The sequence below is a fragment of the Gavia stellata genome, chromosome 20 (genome assembly GCF_030936135.1).
Source record: "Gavia stellata isolate bGavSte3 chromosome 20, bGavSte3.hap2, whole genome shotgun sequence".
NCBI lineage: Eukaryota > Metazoa > Chordata > Aves > Gaviiformes > Gaviidae > Gavia > Gavia stellata.
The window spans coordinates 11,747,259-11,764,993 of NC_082613.1; the positions used below are offsets into that span (position 1 = coordinate 11,747,259).

General features: G+C 60.2%; 1 protein-coding gene across 1 annotated transcript; it reads right to left on the bottom strand.

Moving 5' to 3' along the window:
• Positions 1-3,718: 3,718 nt before the first annotated feature.
• SRC (SRC proto-oncogene, non-receptor tyrosine kinase) lies at positions 3,719-17,270 on the bottom strand. The gene is made up of 12 exons (XM_059827293.1): positions 17,237-17,270; positions 13,393-13,642; positions 13,032-13,131; positions 8,945-9,043; positions 8,102-8,205; positions 6,222-6,371; positions 5,789-5,944; positions 5,448-5,627; positions 5,290-5,366; positions 4,753-4,906; positions 4,417-4,548; positions 3,719-3,953 (listed from the first exon to the last, which is right to left on the bottom strand). The coding sequence occupies exons 2-12, from the start codon at positions 13,631-13,633 to the stop codon at positions 3,745-3,747; spliced, it is 1,602 nt and encodes a 533-aa protein (XP_059683276.1). The 5' UTR covers positions 13,634-13,642; positions 17,237-17,270; the 3' UTR covers positions 3,719-3,744.
• Between the last annotated feature and the right edge of the window lie 465 nt (positions 17,271-17,735).

The window sequence follows — 17,735 nt, forward strand, 5'->3', positions numbered from 1 at the left end:
GGGGCCAGTGCTCCCGGCGTGTGGGCAGGGACCCGGGTGTCCCCACATGCAGAGGCTGGGAAGCAATGATGGACACAGCAGTGGAGTCCCTGGGGTCCCTCGTGGCTAATGCTGCGTGCTCGGTGCATGCCACAGCCCTCTGCTCGGCATCGGCGGCTGCAGCTGGGATCCCACCGGCAAAGCAGGCTGCATCCCAGCTCAGCTCGGAGCACGCTGGCCTGATTCTGCGCCCACCATGGCAGCGCTTCCCCGCCAGAGTGGTCCGGGCACGGGGAGCTTGCCCGCCACTGCCAGCCGGCTGTCCCTGTCCCTCGGAGCAGGAGGGACACGATGGCAGGGGCTCCTCTTGCAGGAGCAGGTGCTGGGACTGCGCTGGGCCATGAGCCCATGTGGGGAGATGGGAATGGCTCCAGCAGCACAGAAGTGGCACCAGATCCCAGAAGCATCGTCCAGAAAAAGTGTCTGAAGCACCAGGAGCCACACATGGGCATTGCATGTGCTCCAGGAACCACCAGCTCCTGTAACAGGGATGCTAAGAAATCCTCTCATACACGAGCTACACTTTTTTTTTTTTTTGTGAGGTCTGTTTGTATTTAATTATCAAATTGCAAAGTATTTACATCAACATTAGAGTTTCAAAGCATCTCCACCCCACCCCCCCCCCCCCCCAAAGCTGGACCTTTTCAGGTTTTTTTTCCAAAGTTTTATTATTATCCAAAAAAAAAAAAAGCTAAATATTTTACTGTGACACTGAAAAAGGCAGGTGGGGGGAGAGGGGAGCTGGGGAGAGAGAGACACAGATCCACATGTTCTCTGCATAGTTGATTGGAGATCTTACAAAACACTGTGTAAAAAAAACAACAGCAGAGGAGCATAACTTGTAGGGCGTTATTGATCCCGGAAAGCCAAAGAGCTTCCTTAGATGGGGGTTCCCCTCTAGAGTTTATTGGCTTAAAAAATAAATTGGCAGACAACAATGGTGATGGAGGAGAGGCTCTCGATCTGCGGGGCCTCCGGGTCGTGCCGGCTGCAGCAGCAAGTCCAGAGATGCTGGGTCCCACTGCATGGACACACGGACGGACACATGGACACGTAGACATGCATGTGCAGGGGATTGCTTTACCGTCTTCTTCATCAGAGCTTGCCAAAAGTCACGGGGAATTAAGCCACCCAGGGTGTTCCTTGCGCTGCAGGTGCATTCCTGCTCTGCTGCTTGCCAGAAAGAGCCAGAAAATGAACCCACTGGGTTAAGCCCGTTCCCGTCCCGCTGTGCCCGTGCTAGACCCTGTATGCGCTGCAGACAACCGAAGGCCAAACCTTAACATATGCTCTTGCCTTCTCTCTCCCCAGTTTTCAGATCAAATCTGGCTTCCGCGTGTTACAGTTTTAAGAGGTTTCTCCCAGGGATGGGGATTTTGTATAATTTAGGCAGAGCTATGGCACAGGCCGCCCCTCGGACCGGCTGCTGCAGGATGGGGTTTCTCTGGCAGCACCGATGGGGACACGGCAGCCACTTGTCCCCGGGATGCAAACAAGGAAAGACCCAGAACACTGAGGTTTGGAGAGTCCCTGCCCAAACACAGAAATGCAGGCACAGCAAATCTGCGAGGAATGGGGGGAGAAAAGGCTCCGAGTCCAAAAATTATTTTAAAAAATCCATTAAACCGGTCACTGTTCTCCAAGCCAGCAAAGGCAGGATCTCTCCGTATCGCTGAAGAACAGGTTCAAGCTGATTTTGAGTTTTACTCATGAGAAAGGAGCCACCGACCAACCAAGCCAGCACTTGGTTTATAAAGAAGTGGCCGGGTAGCTGCAGGAGTGAGCGGGAGGCAGCGCCCTGCTCTGGCGGGGGTTTGGGGATGGAAAGGGGTTTCAGCCGCCCCCCTGCCCACGCTCAGCTCCCACCTGGCTTTCATGGCACACCGTCACCGCGCCAGGGGCTGGCAAGAGGCGGTTTGGGTCTGCTGCCTGCAAGGAGGCTGTGCCGGAGGGAAACCTCATCCCAGAAACCATGGGGAGGCAAAGAAAACCCACCACCCAGGACCTAGAGGTGGGCAAAACCGCTGGCTCCCCTTCTCCAGGTCCTTCCTGACGGTGCATGCTGTGCCAGCACCCCTGCCCCGGAGCACCCCTGCCCCGCAGCACCCCTTCCAGCCCCCATCCCACCCCTGGTCCAGGAGAGCACTGGAAGAGCCCCCAGGTCTTTCTGAGCAAGGGGCACCAAGGGTGTCCGGGACCCGAGAGGCGAGGGAGCGAAGCCTCCCAAGCCACCATGGCAAAGGGTTTCCAGCTGGGTACAGCCGCAGGAGGGGGAAAAACCAACACATGCAACTAAGTCAATGTTTGGGAGGGTGTGGGGGCCGCTCGAGGGCTATGTACAAGCAGGCACCGGGCAGGAGAGCACAGGGGCTGGTTGCCGCCCCACCGGCCCCAGGGTTCAGCCCCACCAGGATGTGTGCAGGGACAAAACTGGGCACGGATAGCCATCCACTGCCGAAACATGGCTGAGGCCTTTGGGAGGGAGCAGGGGGGAGATGAGGATGCAAATGTCTCCCGCACGGCACAGCGCTTCCCAGGACTCTCCTCCAGGATGGCCGCCCATGGCTGGGGATGCTCCCACTGCGTGGGGACTGCAGCCCGGCAGTTCAGATGCGAGGGGTGGGGGGACGGCAGCTAAAAACATACCAGCGGACAAAAGCATCTGTGAAAGATGAGTATTTCCCCCCAAAGACTCCCACACCCTGAACAGCCACATGTGCCATGTACCCAAGCCCTGCGGCGGCACCGGATTTGGTGGCAGGGCCAGCCCGGGGGGGGTCTGCCAGGGGGAGAGCTGGCAGCGGAGCCGGGGAGGGCGGCCGGGGGGGGCTGTGGTGCACTTCCAGGTGCAAGACCAGGAGCACTCGGTGGGAGAAGGAGCAGCCGGGGCAGCGGGGCTGGCCACAGGCAGGGTGAGGGCTCTGCCGGCACCACCCAGTGCCGCTCCCAGGAGAGACAAGACTGGTCCCTTGGGGGGACAAACGCAGCTGGAAGACTCGAACGTGTGCCTGGGTGCTCCCATGGGACGGTGTCGGTCACCAGAGCCACGAGCAGCCACATTTCACGCTCCTGGTGCCCGCTAGCCGGCAGGGCCATGGTGAGGCTCGAAGGACGCCCAAGGAAGGGGGATCACCAGTGTTCCGCTGCCACCCCACACCAGCACCACCGCCCCGGCGCATCACCCCATCCGAACCAGCCAGGGATTGTGCCTTCCCTGTGGCGAAATGTCTCTGCCAGCACCCTCAGGGAGAACCGGAGCCAAGGGGAGGATAGCAGGGAGGGCGAAGGGGCAGGGAAATTTGTGCTGATTTAGAAAGGGGGTGCAGAAGACCAGGACCATGTGTCTGAGGTGGGGTGATGCTGTTCCCCAACTCCTCCAGGCTCACCCCAGAGCTGCTGGGGGGCAAAGGTCTCCCGAAAGCCAAGTCTCTCGGCAGGAGATGCTCTGCTCGCCCTCCCGAGCTGGCTCCACCGGTGCTCGCAGGCTCCTCTCACCAGCGGGATGGCACTGCTTCGTTAAAACACAGGCCAGAAGTCTTAACGAGCAACAGGGGGACCCAGCACCTCCCCTGGCTGCATCCGGAGGTGATGCCCCGTCCCGCTCCGGGGCTGCTCCGCAAAAACCGGCCCCTCGGTGGGGAGGCCAGCTCTCAGCGCACCGCGGTGAGGACGGCAGCGTCCCTGGTGCCAGGAGGAGCTCCGGGTCTATAGGTTCTCGCCGGGCTGGTACTGGGGCTCTGTCGAGGTGAAGTAGTCCTCCAGGAAAGCCTGCAGGTACTCGAAGGTGGGTCGCTCCTCCGGGTCCTTCCGCCAGCACTGGCACATGAGGTCGTGCAGTGACTCAGGGCACTCGGGCGGGCAGGGCATGCGGTACCCCCGCTCCACCTGGTCCAGCACCTCCCGGTTCACCATCCCTGTGTGCAGCCAGAGGAGACATGGCGTTGATTAGAGCCGGGCCAGATCCTGCACCGTACCTTTCCCAGAGCGGACACTGAGGGCATCATCCTGGGACAAGCCTTCTGGGCAACCCCAGTGACCCAGGGAGAGAGGAACCCCCCCAGCCCAACAGCACTCATCCCTGCCAGCCCATCACCTTGCTCAGGAACTAGAGCGGGACAGGGTGGCTGTGACCCTGCACCATGGCCGGGCTGTGCTCACGCTGCCTCAGCAGGGCAGGATCCAACCTGGGCAGGGGCAGCTCACCCCTGAGCCCACCCTCCCTGCCCAAATTGGAGGAGAAACTTTGCGTCAGTTTGCTCCTCTGCAAAGACAGGTCTGGGGGCCACGGAGCGGCAGGGGTGAGCGCTGGGCATGGGCAGTCGGCGTTGGAGCACCGCAACGGGGACAGGGCTTCTGCTGGTGGGTGCCAGCACTCACCTGGGTACGGCACTCTGCCCTTCGTGGTGAGCTCGGTCAAGAGGATGCCAAAGGACCAGACATCCGACTTGATGGTAAACCTGCCATACAGAGCAGCTTCGGGGGCCGTCCACTTGATGGGGAACTTCGCACCTGGATGGAGAGGCAGGGTGAGGGGCTGCTCCCGGCGTGCGGTGCCCGGGGGTGTGTGGGGCTGCGAGTGCCTCTGGGACTCCCACGCCATCAGGGCCATGCGCCGGCTTGAGATGCAACACACACCCCTGGGGACCGGGGACTAGTGGCCATTGCTTTGGAGGCGCATGCCTGGGCGCGGTGCCGGCAGCCCCGGGCACGCACCTTGCCGAGCAGTGTACTCGTTGTCCTCGATGAGGCGCGCCAAGCCAAAGTCGGCCACTTTGCACACCAGGTTCTCCCCCACGAGGATGTTGGCTGCCCGGAGGTCCCGGTGGACGTAGTTCATCCTCTCCACGTAGGCCATGCCAGACGCAATCTGTGGGGACCAGGACATGGGGCACCGAGGCTGGCAGGGTGACACGAGGGTCCCCGGGGAGCGCCTGGCACCGCCGGGGGGAACGGCTCTGCAGCAGGACCCCAACCAGGGTGCAGGAACAGCCAGCTGCTCAAGAAAACCCACGCAGACGCAGGTTTGCTGGCCAGGGAGAGCCGGCAGCAACAGGAACGGGGAAAATGATGGTCCCTGACTGCAACCCAGTTCCAGGCTGAGCACCCAGTGGGGATGGTGGCACCCACCCAAGCGAGGCTGCAGAGCACCCCACCACCCAACAGGTGACAGCCACGACAGACTAATGAGGTGCTCGGGCAGCCAGCACCCTCGGAAGGGGATGCGGGAAGCCTGGGGATGCAACAACCCACCTGAGCCGCCATATCCACGAGCTGGGGCAGCCGCAGGTACTTGCCCATCTCACCCTTCAGGAAGTCCAGGAGGCTCCCTGCGAGGAAGACCATGGTCATGGCAATCCAGAGGAGCAGAACCCCTTGGTTGCCTCCCCCGGCATCCCTCCTGCGCTCACCCTTGCTCATGTACTCAGTGACGATGTAAATGGGCTCCTCCGAAACCACGGCGTACAGCTGAACCAGCTTCTCATGCCGGAGCTTCTTCATGACCTGGGCTTCCTGCAGGAAGGCCTCCGGGGACATGGTGCCGGGCTTCAGTGTCTTGATCGCCACCCGGGTGGTACCGTTCCAGGTCCCTGCGGCACAGGACATGCCACTCAGGACACATTTATGGGGCAAGGGGCCATGTCCCTCACCTGCTCCCCCACCCCACTGCAGGCTCCAGACACCTGCAGATGGCTGGGGAGAGGATGCAGGTGGTGACACAGACATACAGTGGGGTGGGAATGGTCCTTACCCATCCACACCTCTCCGAAGCAGCCCTGTCCCAGCTTGACCTCCAGCCGCAGCGATTCCCGGGGGATCTCCCAGGCATCCTTGGCGAGGCCTTGCGTCTGGGGCTTGGACGTGGGGCAGACGTTGGTGAGACGGTGGCACAAGCCGTCGGCGTGTTCTAGCACAGGAGGGGACGACACCAGGCTGACACTTGGGCATTTAGGCACATGATGTCTTTACTCCACATCTTCCCCGCAAAACACCTCGGAGACCCATATCCAAACCCTCACCCTTTTCCGTAAAACCCAAGCAGCTTTTCATCAGGGTCCCCCGCAACTGGTTTGGGGTCCCCCAGCCCTGCACTGGCTTCCCAGCTGTACCTGTCCTGCAGTGAGGGCAGGCACAGCACCCAGGGTGTCACCCAGACCCCAAGGGGACCCCAAGTGGCTACCCACTGGAGTAATAGGCCACCAGCTGCTGCAGGCTGTTGAACTGGGTGCGGGAGGTGATGTAGAAGCCGCCACTGTCCAGCTTGCGGATCTTGTAGTGCTTCACGTTGAGCCCCTTGGCGTTGTCGAAGTCAGAGACGGAGAGGCAGTAGGCACCTGCGGACAGGACCGAGGGGTTGGGGGGGAGATGCACCACAGACTGGTGCTCCCCACGGGGTCCTGACAGGGGGTGGGCACAGGGGAGCAGGATTGGGCATGCAGGCTGCTGTTTTCAGCCAAAAGCAGAGGATGGGGAGCAGCTCCTAGCTGCACAAGCTGGCACCTCGTGCCAGGCAGGGATGGCACGTACCCCCGGCTACAGCCACACCATGTAATCACAACCTCCAGCTGCCCCGGCTTGCATGGCAGCTCTGCCAAGCCTTGCCACCACCCAGGCTGGCACGGAGGCGGGGGGTCTCCGGGAGACCACTTCCACTGTGGAAGGAGGTGGCTGTTGGGTCAGTCGTCTGGGCACAGGTGATCCCCGCTGCTCCTCCAGCCCCACTCCACAGGACGTACGAACAAGGGGCATCACCCCCCTCCAGCCCCTCCAGCCCCGCCAGGTCCTTCTCTCTGGCAGCACGCGGCGTGCAGCACCGCTGCTGCTTCCTCCGCAGCAAATGCTGCTCTTGGCTGGGACACACAGGGGCCACTGCGGCTCAGAGGAGCCGGCACCATGGGGACAGACCGTGCCCCCCAGACTGGCACCGAGGAAGAGACCCCATGGGTTTGGGGGGGCCCAGCAGGTGGGAGGGCGAGCAGCCCCCGGGGCACAGGGATGAATGTGGCTCTGATGGCAGAGGGGACACCGAAGCAGGGCAGAGGACCGGAAGGGAGGCAGGCTGGGGGGAGCTGCTGACCCATAACCCCAACATCTCGGCATCTCAGAGGGGAGCCAAGGGGCTGGTGGGCCCGATTCCCTCCTCCACAAATCCCAGCGTGGGCATCGCTTCGGGAGCTTGTCTCTGCTCTGCCCACACAAGAGCAACACCACGCTGCTGGGGCCACAAATAACAGAAAGGAAGATTTATGCCGCTGCTTGAATGAGCTGTTTGCATCCGAATACAACAAATAGTGGCAAGTTCAAGGCATCAAAACAGAAAGGAACATCAAGGAGCTTCTCCCAAAGGTGCATTTGGAGCCAAACTAAACCACATTTCCAGGTAAGAAACATCATCCTCAGGCAGCCGAACCACAAAGATCACAACTCGCACTTTTGGGAGGCACAAAACAAGTATGAAGAGTCATTAGACTTGAAAGAAGGACCTAGAGATTCATCCCTACCTCTGCCTGGTTGCCCACGAAGCTCATGTTCAAGATTTTGCCAGGGACCAGGAAAAAACAAACCACATCTACTTGGGGGTGTAAAAAAAAAAGCAGGAAAAAAGAGCATCCTGCCTGGAGGTCCTGCGGAGCTGGTGGGACACCCAGCTCCACCCTGCCATGCGCTGAACCATCTCTTTGAAGGGTGACCACTGGGCAGGCAGCACGGGAGAGAAGCGGCTGTGCTCCTCCATGATGGGGGAGGCTCGCTGGTGTAACGGTGTGTTTGGCGTAGAGATGTCACCAGTGATTTAATGGGTGCGTCAGAACCCGCTCCCTGGGGACCAGCACCGGCAGGGGAGACCCCAGGAGGCTGTCCGTGCTGAGGGGCATCGCTCAGCGACCCTGAACATCGGCTCCTGTCTACAAGGTGTGACTCCTTTCTCCTTCTCCCTCCCTGTGTGCCTAAGCCAGGGGAACCGGGACCGTGCAGCATGACCAAGGGGACCAGGGTCCCTGCACGGATGCCCCCCTGCACCTTGGAGAGGAGGTCCCCCAGGCTGCCCCCCCCCGGCTCCGCTCACCTTTCGTAGTCTCACTCTCCCGCACCAGGAAGGTCCCTCGGGGGTTTTCGGGATTGAGCAGCAGCCGCTCGGACTCCCGGCGAGTGATCTTCCCAAAATACCACCTGCAAGAGCAAGGCAGCGGCTCAGCGCCTGGCACTCACCCACCCCCTCCGTTGCCTTTCCAAGCAGCGGGCTCAGCCCCAGCCTGCCCCGCTGCGGGTTTCGGAGACCACGGGCTGTGGCTCTGGGCTCGAGCACCCCAGGGTGCGCCGTGCCCCGTAACAGCCCGGGCTGGGCATCACCCGAGGAGCAACCCTGCACCACAGACCACGAAATGCCTTCACTCCAAAAGCCTCCCCAAATGAGGGGCTCCGGGGACCCCTGAAGCCCCCCGAGCTCTTGCTGGGGAGATGCCCCACTGCTGGCTGGGGACAGGCTGTGGGGACGTAGCTGGCACCTCCTGCTCTGGGACTTATGGCTGGCTTTGCCCCTGCCTGCTGTCCCCATGTGATGGTTGCCTCTGCACTAAGCCTGATCTGCACAGGCGGAGCCGGCAGCATCCTCACGCATGGATGTCTGTCCGTGCGGAATAGTAAAAACCAGCCCAAAAGCATCAGGTCCACCACAGCCCCTGCCACGCCACCGCTCATCCCTCCATCGCGCAAGCACGCTGCACCTCCGCACTTAAAGAAAGCCTGGAAAACGTTTAAGGGGCTTGCAAATTCAAATGGAAAAAATAAGAAAAAGGAAAAACCCGGAGGCCTTGCGGGCTTTGCCCAGGAGAGGGGCAGGGGGAGGGAGGAGCGCTCAGGGTGCATTTGCTGTCGCTCGTCTTTAAACTGTCTAAAAGATGGCAATTACTCTTCAGCCTGGATGGAGTCTGAGGGTGCGACATAGTTACTGGGGATGTAGCCCGTCTGTCCTGTAGTGAGGGAATGAGCCAGCCACCAGTCACCTTCCCTGCAAGAGAACCAAAACACACTCAGTGTGAAGCCAGGAGCCCCCCGGACGGCCCCTCTCCCGCCTGCAGGCGCCGGGGCCGGGGTGGGTGAGCCAGCGTAGAGCCCCGCCAGGAAAGGGTGCAGCCCCCGCAGCCCCCAGCCCCACAGCCGGACCCCGGCCAGGAGGGCTCCTGCTGCCAGCCCCTGCCCGTGGCTCCGTTTGGGCAAGCTCTCGGTATTGGGGCCATCCATCCGCATATGGGATGCTTTAAACTTAAATCAGGCAGGGCAGCCAGTGAGCCACAGTACCTTCGGAGCCACCTGAATGGGAGCGGGGTCTGGCTGGAGGTTGAGGGGCGTTGGGGATCCAAGGCAGCGGGAAGCGACAGGCAAGAGGAGGGAGGGGAAACAGGAAAAAGCGACAGAATGATGGCAGTGATTAAAAAAAAGCACCAGGAAAACCCAAGAGAGTTTGTTACGCACAGGCTGCAGAAAAGCAACAGGACAGGGCTGAGGTTTGGGTCGGGGGGTCCTGCAATGATGCCCAACCTGGATGCAGCGGGCTCCGTCCAGCCCAGGCACACCACCTGCAGCCCCAGGACAGGCAGGCTGCATGGCTGCAGCCCCCGATCACGAGTGCACGACTGCTCGCACGGAGCCGTGCACACCCGTGGTGCTGCGCCCACGGCCCCGGGCACGGTTCTGCCCTGTGGCAGCCCCCACGCTGTCCCCAAAAACCCAGGGCCGATCCACTGCCCCTCCTGCCCCGGGCACAGCGGCCCCAAGCACGTCCCCGAGAGCTGGCAGGGCGCGGGAGCCTTCTCACTGCTCTGTCCTCCTCCCAACAGGCTCCTGCATGGGATGGGGCAGGAAAGGACAATAAATAGAGAAGAACAACAGGACGGCGGGAGGCGGCTTCCCCTTCCCCGCAGAGAGCAGGGCTTCCTCCCACCACCTGCATCTTCTCGCCCATCAAAGACGGAGCCACCTAATTTATCCTGACCGGGAGGGAGCCGAGGCTACGGGAAAACTGCACATCCATGGGAACAGCACTGCAAGGATGCAAGAACTTGGCAGGATGACCTCCACAAACCCTTTACAGAAAAACCTTAATAACCTCAGCCATGACTGCAAGACCCATCAGACCACATCCAGACCCATCCCCGACCGCTGCAGATGTGTAAACCTCCATCCTCGCTCCAGAGGAGCAGTTTGCAACTTTTGCTTGTCCCAGCTAAACCAGCAATGCTTTGAAGCGGCCGGGAGAAACCGGACACGGCCCCCAGCTCCCCACAATGGTGCCAGCAGGGCTGGGGAAAGCAGGGACCCTCAGGCCATCTCCTCCCAACCACACAGCCAGGCTCTGCCGCCCGCCCGGAGCCTGTCCCTAGCCTTGCAGCAGCCCCGGACAGTATTTTAACTTCTCCCGGTCCCGGTTCATCTCATGGCAGGTAGCTTGGGCTCCCCAGCCAGAGCTGCTGCCCTGGTCACCTTTACTGGGGTGGCTCCGAAGGGGACAGGAGGCTGGTTGGGCTCCTTTCCCGCACAACTGGAGAAAACATCTGGTTGAGAAATGCCCAGCTTTTGACTTGTGGCTTTCTTCCAGCTTGGGCTGCAAGGCTGCAAGCTGGGAATTCGGCAAAAACAAACTATTCCAAAAATGTCTCCGCGGGGAAAAAAGTAATAATAATCATCATCATCAAAACAAAGCATTTCAACAATTCCCTGCACAATCTTACCCAAAATACCCCACCACATCCCTGCTGGCTGCCAGCTGGCTGGGAGGAGACCTCCTCCCACTGGAAATGGTACCATGAGAGCCTTTCTGCACTGGGGTGGGTGGATTTGGCCTGTCCGGGAGGCCGAGGGTCACCGCGGACAGCCTGGGCTTTGCCAGGATGCAGGAGCAAGGAGGTGAGCGACGTGGCGGCTTCTCCTCTTGCCCTTCGCAACCCCAGCACGTTAGAGCAGCCGAAAACCGCAGCCACCCTGCAAAGCTGCTGGTGGCCGGTCGGCGCCACGGCCGTGGGTTCCCACTGCGCCCAGGACCTGCTGGTCCTTCCCGGGCTGACCCCAAGCACCCTCCCCACAGCCCCAGGGCACTGACTGTGCCCTGCCAGGGAGCCCAGAGGAAGGGACATCGCATGCCTGCCTTTTGCTGTCCCCAAAGCGCAGCAGCTCGAGCTGCTCCCAGACCATCCGAGCATCTCTGGGCACTCAGCGAGAAGAGAGATTTACCCCCTGAGCACTGCACAAACTGCACAGCTTTCTCCACCGCCTCTCTCCCTGTGGACATCCCACCCATGCAGCCGCAGCAGACACCAGGAAGGTCGGCAGCTGGATCCTGCACCCTCCACCGATGGGCTGCATCACCAAAAAAAGCCCTTTTGCTCCCCAGGGTGCTGCGGAGTCCATCACACCCCGACCCCTCCTTCTGACCGAGCCTTTGACAAACAGCAGCAGAGGGAAAAAAGTACAGAAACCCCAGAAGTTATATAAGGCATAAAGAAAATACCCTCATTTATGGGCCCAATCTGGACCCCCAACAGGCAGAGCTCACTTCGTAACAGCCCAAACCAGTACGCTGCTGAGGCTGCGAAAGCAAGAAGTACCAAGCCCCCCAAATTCAGGCTTTTCCTGCAGCGCAGAAGCCCTGCGCACCCTGCACTTCATGGATTAAATGAATCACCATTAATAAACAGCATTGGAACAAGGAGAGTAAGGATCAGATTGAAAACGTGTTTGTGCAACGCTGCCTGACCATTGCAGGAGAAATATCAGCCTCGGGACGTTCCCTCGTCTTTCCACGCTTCGACTTCGCAAAGCTGTTTTGGGTGCCCGGGTTGGAAGGCAGCAGTGGGGGGGCCAGCGAGAGCTGCGGACCCCAGGGACCCCACAGCAGTGCTGGGGACAGCAGCTCTGCCAGCCAGCCCTCCAGCAGCACAGCCGAAGGATGCTGCAGACCATGCATACCAGGACAGACCACACGTGGGTTTAATATAGGATCATGTTTAGGAGCATCTTCCAGTTCATCACGTTGCCCTGCTCTATGCAACAAGCGATGGGTGCGCTGCTACGACCAGCACGGAGAGCGAACAAGCAGGAGCCAGACCCCTAAGGAAGCGCTTGAGTCCCCTGAGCCACTCACAAAAAAGAAAAATTAAATTAAAAAATGCAAAAATAAATGCAAAAAAGGCAGGAGGGAGCAGAGAGCCAACTGAAAAGGGACTGTGGAGGGGTGCCAGGGGCAGACACGGAAAGCGGGCTGGGTTCAGAGCTCCTGGGTGCAGACACAGCTTTGCATGGAGCAGTTCCCTGGCATGGGAAGGAGCTTCCCTCTCTGCCCTGGTTGCTCAGGGAGGACAAACCCAACCGACCACAAAACCATCAGGCAACCATCTCCTCCCAGCCCCGCTCCACCCAACCTCACCATAACATGGGCAGCAGACGGGCTTTTGTCATTTAAGATTGTTAACAATAATAATAATAATAATAATAATAATAATAATAATAATAATAATAATAATAATCTGCAATACACACCTGACGTCCACTTTTCTCCTAAGCGACAGCATGGCACAGAGGAGAGAAAAAAGAGTCAAGAGAGAAGCTGAGATCAGAGACACCATGCAAGCACAGGGGAAAGCACCCGTGAAGTTGAGGAGATGTGTCCCGGCAAACGAGAGGGAGCTGACTGCTGATGGCGACTGGCGGGGTTGCGGCCCCGCACTGGAGGGCACGGACTGGCCAGCAAGCAGACGAGGTGGCTTGGTGACAAGGCTGCAAGGCAACGGTGACCAGCAGCAGGGACAGGAGGACATGGGAGCAGGCAAATGATCGCCTCCAGCGCTGGTGTCCTCAGACAAGTCACTGCGTCCGTGCAAGTTTCAGTGCATCCCTCTTTGAGCACCCATCCCCGGGGAGAGCTGGCCCTGCTGGGCTCCGCAGAAGGGACGAAGGTGGCAGCTCACCCACATGGGTTTGGCTGCAGGGACAGGGACACTCACGTGTTGTTGACAATTTGCAGGCGCTCTCCTTTCTTGAAGGACAAGTCTGTTTCGGTCCGGGACTCGTAGTCGTAGAGGGCCACGAAGGTGGTGACTCCACCTGCGACACAGACCACTCAGGATGGCCACAGCCGCCGGTGCTGCCACCGCACTGGGTGACCCTCACTGGAGACCTTCCTGTCCCACCATCCTCCCACCAGCCAGTAAGACACAGATCTGTCCCCCCTCCAGCTGAAAGACAGAGTCCCTCAAAAGCAGGAGACCCCATCATCACAAGAAGAAGCTGGAACCAAACCCACAAAGACCCAACCGACAAACGCCCAGGACCCCCCCGCCCCACCGAGCCCCAGCCCACACCAACCAGCCAGCGCCCCGGCACGCTGCGGCGAGGTGACCGTGTCAGAGGTGTTGAAGCCTCCAAAGAGCTTGGACTCGGCGGCCATGGTCCCGAAGGAGCGGCTGGGGGTCCGATGGGCGTCGGGAGCAGCCGCCTTGCTGGGCGTCTGCGAGGCCGGGTAGCCCCCGTGGTGGGCATTGTCGGTGGGCTCCAGGCTGCGCCGGCGCTGGCTGGGGTCTTTGGGTTTGCTCTTGCTGCTCCCCATGGTCCCAGGCTGCAGGAGACAGACACACATGCGTAGGGCTTCTTTTATTATTATTATTATCAGTATTATTATTAATATTAATATTAATATTTCTACTACTACTACTACTACTACTACTACTATTAAGCTGCCTCCCAAGGCTTGCGCGACAGATGCCTGCCCACTAGGAAACGAAACAACCTCTGGAATCTGTTCAAGCATCAGCTGCCGGAAAGTCTGGCCATCCTGCCCTTGCCCTGGGACAGCATCGCCCCTCATTAACGCCGAGGCACCTCCCGCCTCGCCACAGCAGCCAGCGAAATGCCAGGAGCGGAGCTGCCAGGGTGTGCTTTGGGAGTGGTGGGAAGCACGCTCCACCATGGGATTGTGGGGCGAGGATGCCGAGCGTGAAGCCTGGACCAGGACAAAACGGGATGAAAGTTTAAATCAGGAGCAGTTTCAGGCGGTTAGCAGCTAAGGACCAAGGGATCTTGGCTTTATATATAGTCATGCCTTCCTTTCCACTCAAGATCATGCTCTATAAATACCTTCAAGGTAATGATATAAATGAAGGAAGGGAATTATTTGCAGTCTCCAAAGATGCAGGATACCCAACAGTGTCCTGAAGCTATGGAAGGAAATATTTAGGCTACATTACACATGGCAGGAGGGAAAAGGGAGGTGGAGACAACTGGGGAGGAGAAGATCTTGAATAAGAAAAAACAAGCAGGGAAGGAGCAGAGGAGGCAGCCGCTGCCTCCGGACCTGGATGCAGCCGCCTGCAAGGCTTTGCCGAGGGCTCAGCCTCACCCAACAGACCGTTTTTCTAACCCGGCTTTCGAGAGGAGCTTGGGCCAAGCCCCCGCAAGTGGGGCCAGAGCCACGGGCAGCTCCAGCAGCCTGCACAGCCCCAGTGTCGGTGGGGCAGAGCCCCCCGGCTCCTGCCCTGGGGAAGCTTAGGGGTGCCAGGCACAAACTCTGTTCCCCTCCCAGCTCCCCTCCCCATGGCGAGGGCTTTGCCTGACGATCGGGGCTTATTTTCCAAAAGACCCAACTTCCATCTATTGTATTCCAGCTCCCAAATTGCACAAGGGACCAGCATCATCCCCTGTCCCACTTCCACGCAGGTTTGCTTCAGTTGCAACCGTGCTGGCAGGATCAGACCCTGCCAGGGTTTGGGAATTGGAATAAACTGATTTTTCGGGCTGGGTATGGCTATGGCAGCCGCTCTGGTGGGGAGCAGAGACGTCCTTCCTCCTACGCATGTAGGCGACGAGGAGGGACCGATGCCTCTATCTGCCACGGGACCCGTCCCACACATATCTGTGCTGGGCTTTGGGGGCCTTGGAGCAAAGGAAGGTCAAATATAAGCTTTGCGTTTGCAAATCGTCACCGCCAGCAATCCAGAGGCAGATCCCGTGACGAAGGGGAGGGGGTCTGTCCCGTAAATAAATGCACTTTTAAAAGCCTGGTGCGGAAGATGCTAAAGCAGAACTGTGGGGGGGAAGCAGGAGCTTAGAAGCAACGAGAAAAAGCCCCCACCGCTAAGGAAAGCGAACCTCCCCGTCCCCCGGCCAGCCCTTCGCTCACCTCCGCCCGGGGCTCCGGCACCCGCTGGCGCTCCCAGGATGGCAGCGGCAGCGCGGGGAGGAAAGCGGGGGCACGGCGGGGCTGTGACCGCACGGCTTGTGACTGCCCACGCGACCGTGAGCAAGGGGTGCAGCCGCTCAGAGTTTCCCCTGGAAGCAACACTTCCCCAGGCAGGAAAACACCCCGGCCGGGGCGACGGATTTAGCAGCACTTTGAGGACACAAGTGTCCCCTGAGCACACCCCGCGGGGCTGCCAGCCTGGGTCGGCAACTGATTTATCAGCGCGCTGGGAAAAATCCGAGTATAAAATAGTCAATATGCCTTGAGATTAGCCAGGAGCAGGGCACAGAACGGGGAGGGTGGATCCCCCAGGCACTTCCCCAATGTCCCCAAAGCAGGGGGGGGTCCTCGCTTTCACCCCCGTTAGCCCATGGGCACAGGACATGCATCTTCCAGGCGTGTCCCGGCTGGGGACACTGCGGACCACGAGTTCATCACTCCTTGTGCAGGCTTGTTTGGGAGGGAGAGCTCTCCAACACACATCACAAGCTCCCAGCTTGTGCCTGGGTGCTAACCCTCCTTGGCAAGCTTTGCGGGGTCTCTGCAGCTCACCGGGACGTGCTGCTCTGACGGGGCCCGATCCAGCTTTCGGGGCTTTGGCTGCAGGAGCTGAAGACGGGAGCGGAGCAGGAGGAGGAGGCATGAGCCCGCAGTCCTCTGGGGAAGGGGCTGCAGAGCAGCGAGCTCTGCTCCAAGCTCTCCTGTTGCAAACAACTTTGCACCTAAACACTTGCACACAGTTGCTTCAATTTGGCTAGTGCAAAACGTAGGCTCGCAACCCCAAAACTTGCCCAGAGGCACTGGCAGCCTCGCACCATCCCCACTCCGAGTCCCAGGCAACTCAGCCAACGTGACCATGTGGCTTTAGCCCTGCGGCTGCCCTGGGAGGGACATTCCCCACGCGCCCCCAGGGAGGAGAGGGGGGGTCTGAAAAATCCCCTGCAGCCCCCACATCACTGCCTTGGCAGCCAGGGAGGAAAGGGTGCAAATTCCCCCGGGGGGATGCAGGGGGTTGTGCAAGAGCCTGGCAGAGGGGTTATTAATGGCGGCAGGAATGTGCTGTGCACTCAGGTGCCGGGGAAAGAGGGGCCACGCACCAGACCCCCCTGCCACCCGCAGAGCCGGTGACAAAACCCCCCTGGAGCCAAGGGGCAGAGAAGGAAGGGGGTGAACCCATCACCCAGCCGTGGTGGCTCCCAGCACACCCCAGCAGCATCACTGGGAGCTGTGGGACAGCATCACAGTGGCCAGATTGCAAAAAATACCCACCGCCAGCAACTATGCTGTACTTACATCTAATGTACGGTATTTCTACGTGTAACAGGCTGCAGGCATGCTCAGAGCCACCAACATCCAGCCAGGGCAGCCTGGCTGATGCCCGGCAGTGTATTTCCCTGCTCCCGTGCTTTTCGCAGCTGCCAGCACTGGAATGGGGGTGCTCAGCACCGCTCCCCATCCCAGATGGTGCCTCGGCTTTCGGCAGGGCTTCCCCTCCCAAGGTTTGCGCGGCAGCGGCGGGCTGGAGCGTGGCCAGCATTCCTGGCGCTCGCCTCCGACTGATGCCAGGCAGCGTACGGAGGCAGCTTTCCTGCGGCGGGGATTAGCAACCTGGGCACGTCGCAGCCTGCAGGAACTCCCCTGGTTTCTCCTCCGGGGGGTCAGCGCCGGCGGCAAATCGCTAACCACTGCGGGGCCGAGTTGCGAGGCCTCAGCTCTGCCCCCATGGGCCAGCCATGTCACGGGGAGCACCGAGGGATGGGAAGGACAAAGGGAAGGTTCTGCCTTTTGCTCTTGCATCCAGCACCCTACCCACCCATGGATGCTCAAGGGCCAAATCCGGCTGCTGCAGAGCAGCTGGTACCCCAAATCTGAGCCCCCACCGGCGGTCGGGAGGGCTTCCCTTTTCCTGGGTGGGTTCATTCAGCAAAGCAGCCTGGTCCCCCCCCCTCCCCAGGGTTGTCACAGATGCCTTACCAGTGCCTTCCAGCTACAGCCTCGCTGCAGGGTGGGGAGGGGCCGCCGGCGAAGTCAGCTCAGCTCCCGCCTGCGAGACAGAGGGGATGTCAGCACCCACTGCACCCGCCACCATCCCCGTGCTCCACCGCCCTCTCCCCCCCGCGCCACAGTCTGGCACCCAGGGCTGCCACTGCCTTCCTCCTCCTCCTCCTTGCCATCCCTCCAGCGCGGAGCCAGCAGCTCACACCCGCTCGCTCTGCTCTCTCATGTGTGAAGAGGGGACGATTCTCTGCTCCACTTCATCAAACCCACCCGGGGACAGGAGAGGAGGCGGCTGGAGCTGCCCCGAGTGATGCCCCAGGGCAAGAGGGGAGCGCAGGCACCCCCAGCCCGCCAAGGGATTTTTTGGGGGAGAAGCAAAGCCGGTTCCTCCGGACACGCCAGCATTCCCAGCCCTGCCACTCCATCTCCAGACAGCTGGGACTGGTGGCAGGGAGGGTCGGCCACCAACCGGGGA

Coding starts and splice junctions, on each gene's coding strand:
- SRC (XM_059827293.1), bottom strand. CDS start 13,633: ATGGGGAGCAGCAAGAGCAAACCCAAAGACCCCAGCCAGCGCCGGCGC. Junction 9,044..13,031: donor CTGCAAATTGTCAACAACAC/GTGAGTGTCCCT, acceptor GTTCTCTTGCAG/GGAAGGTGACTGGTGGCTGG. Junction 5,628..5,788: donor CTTCGGAGAGGTGTGGATGG/GTAAGGACCATT, acceptor CCTGTGCCGCAG/GGACCTGGAACGGTACCACC.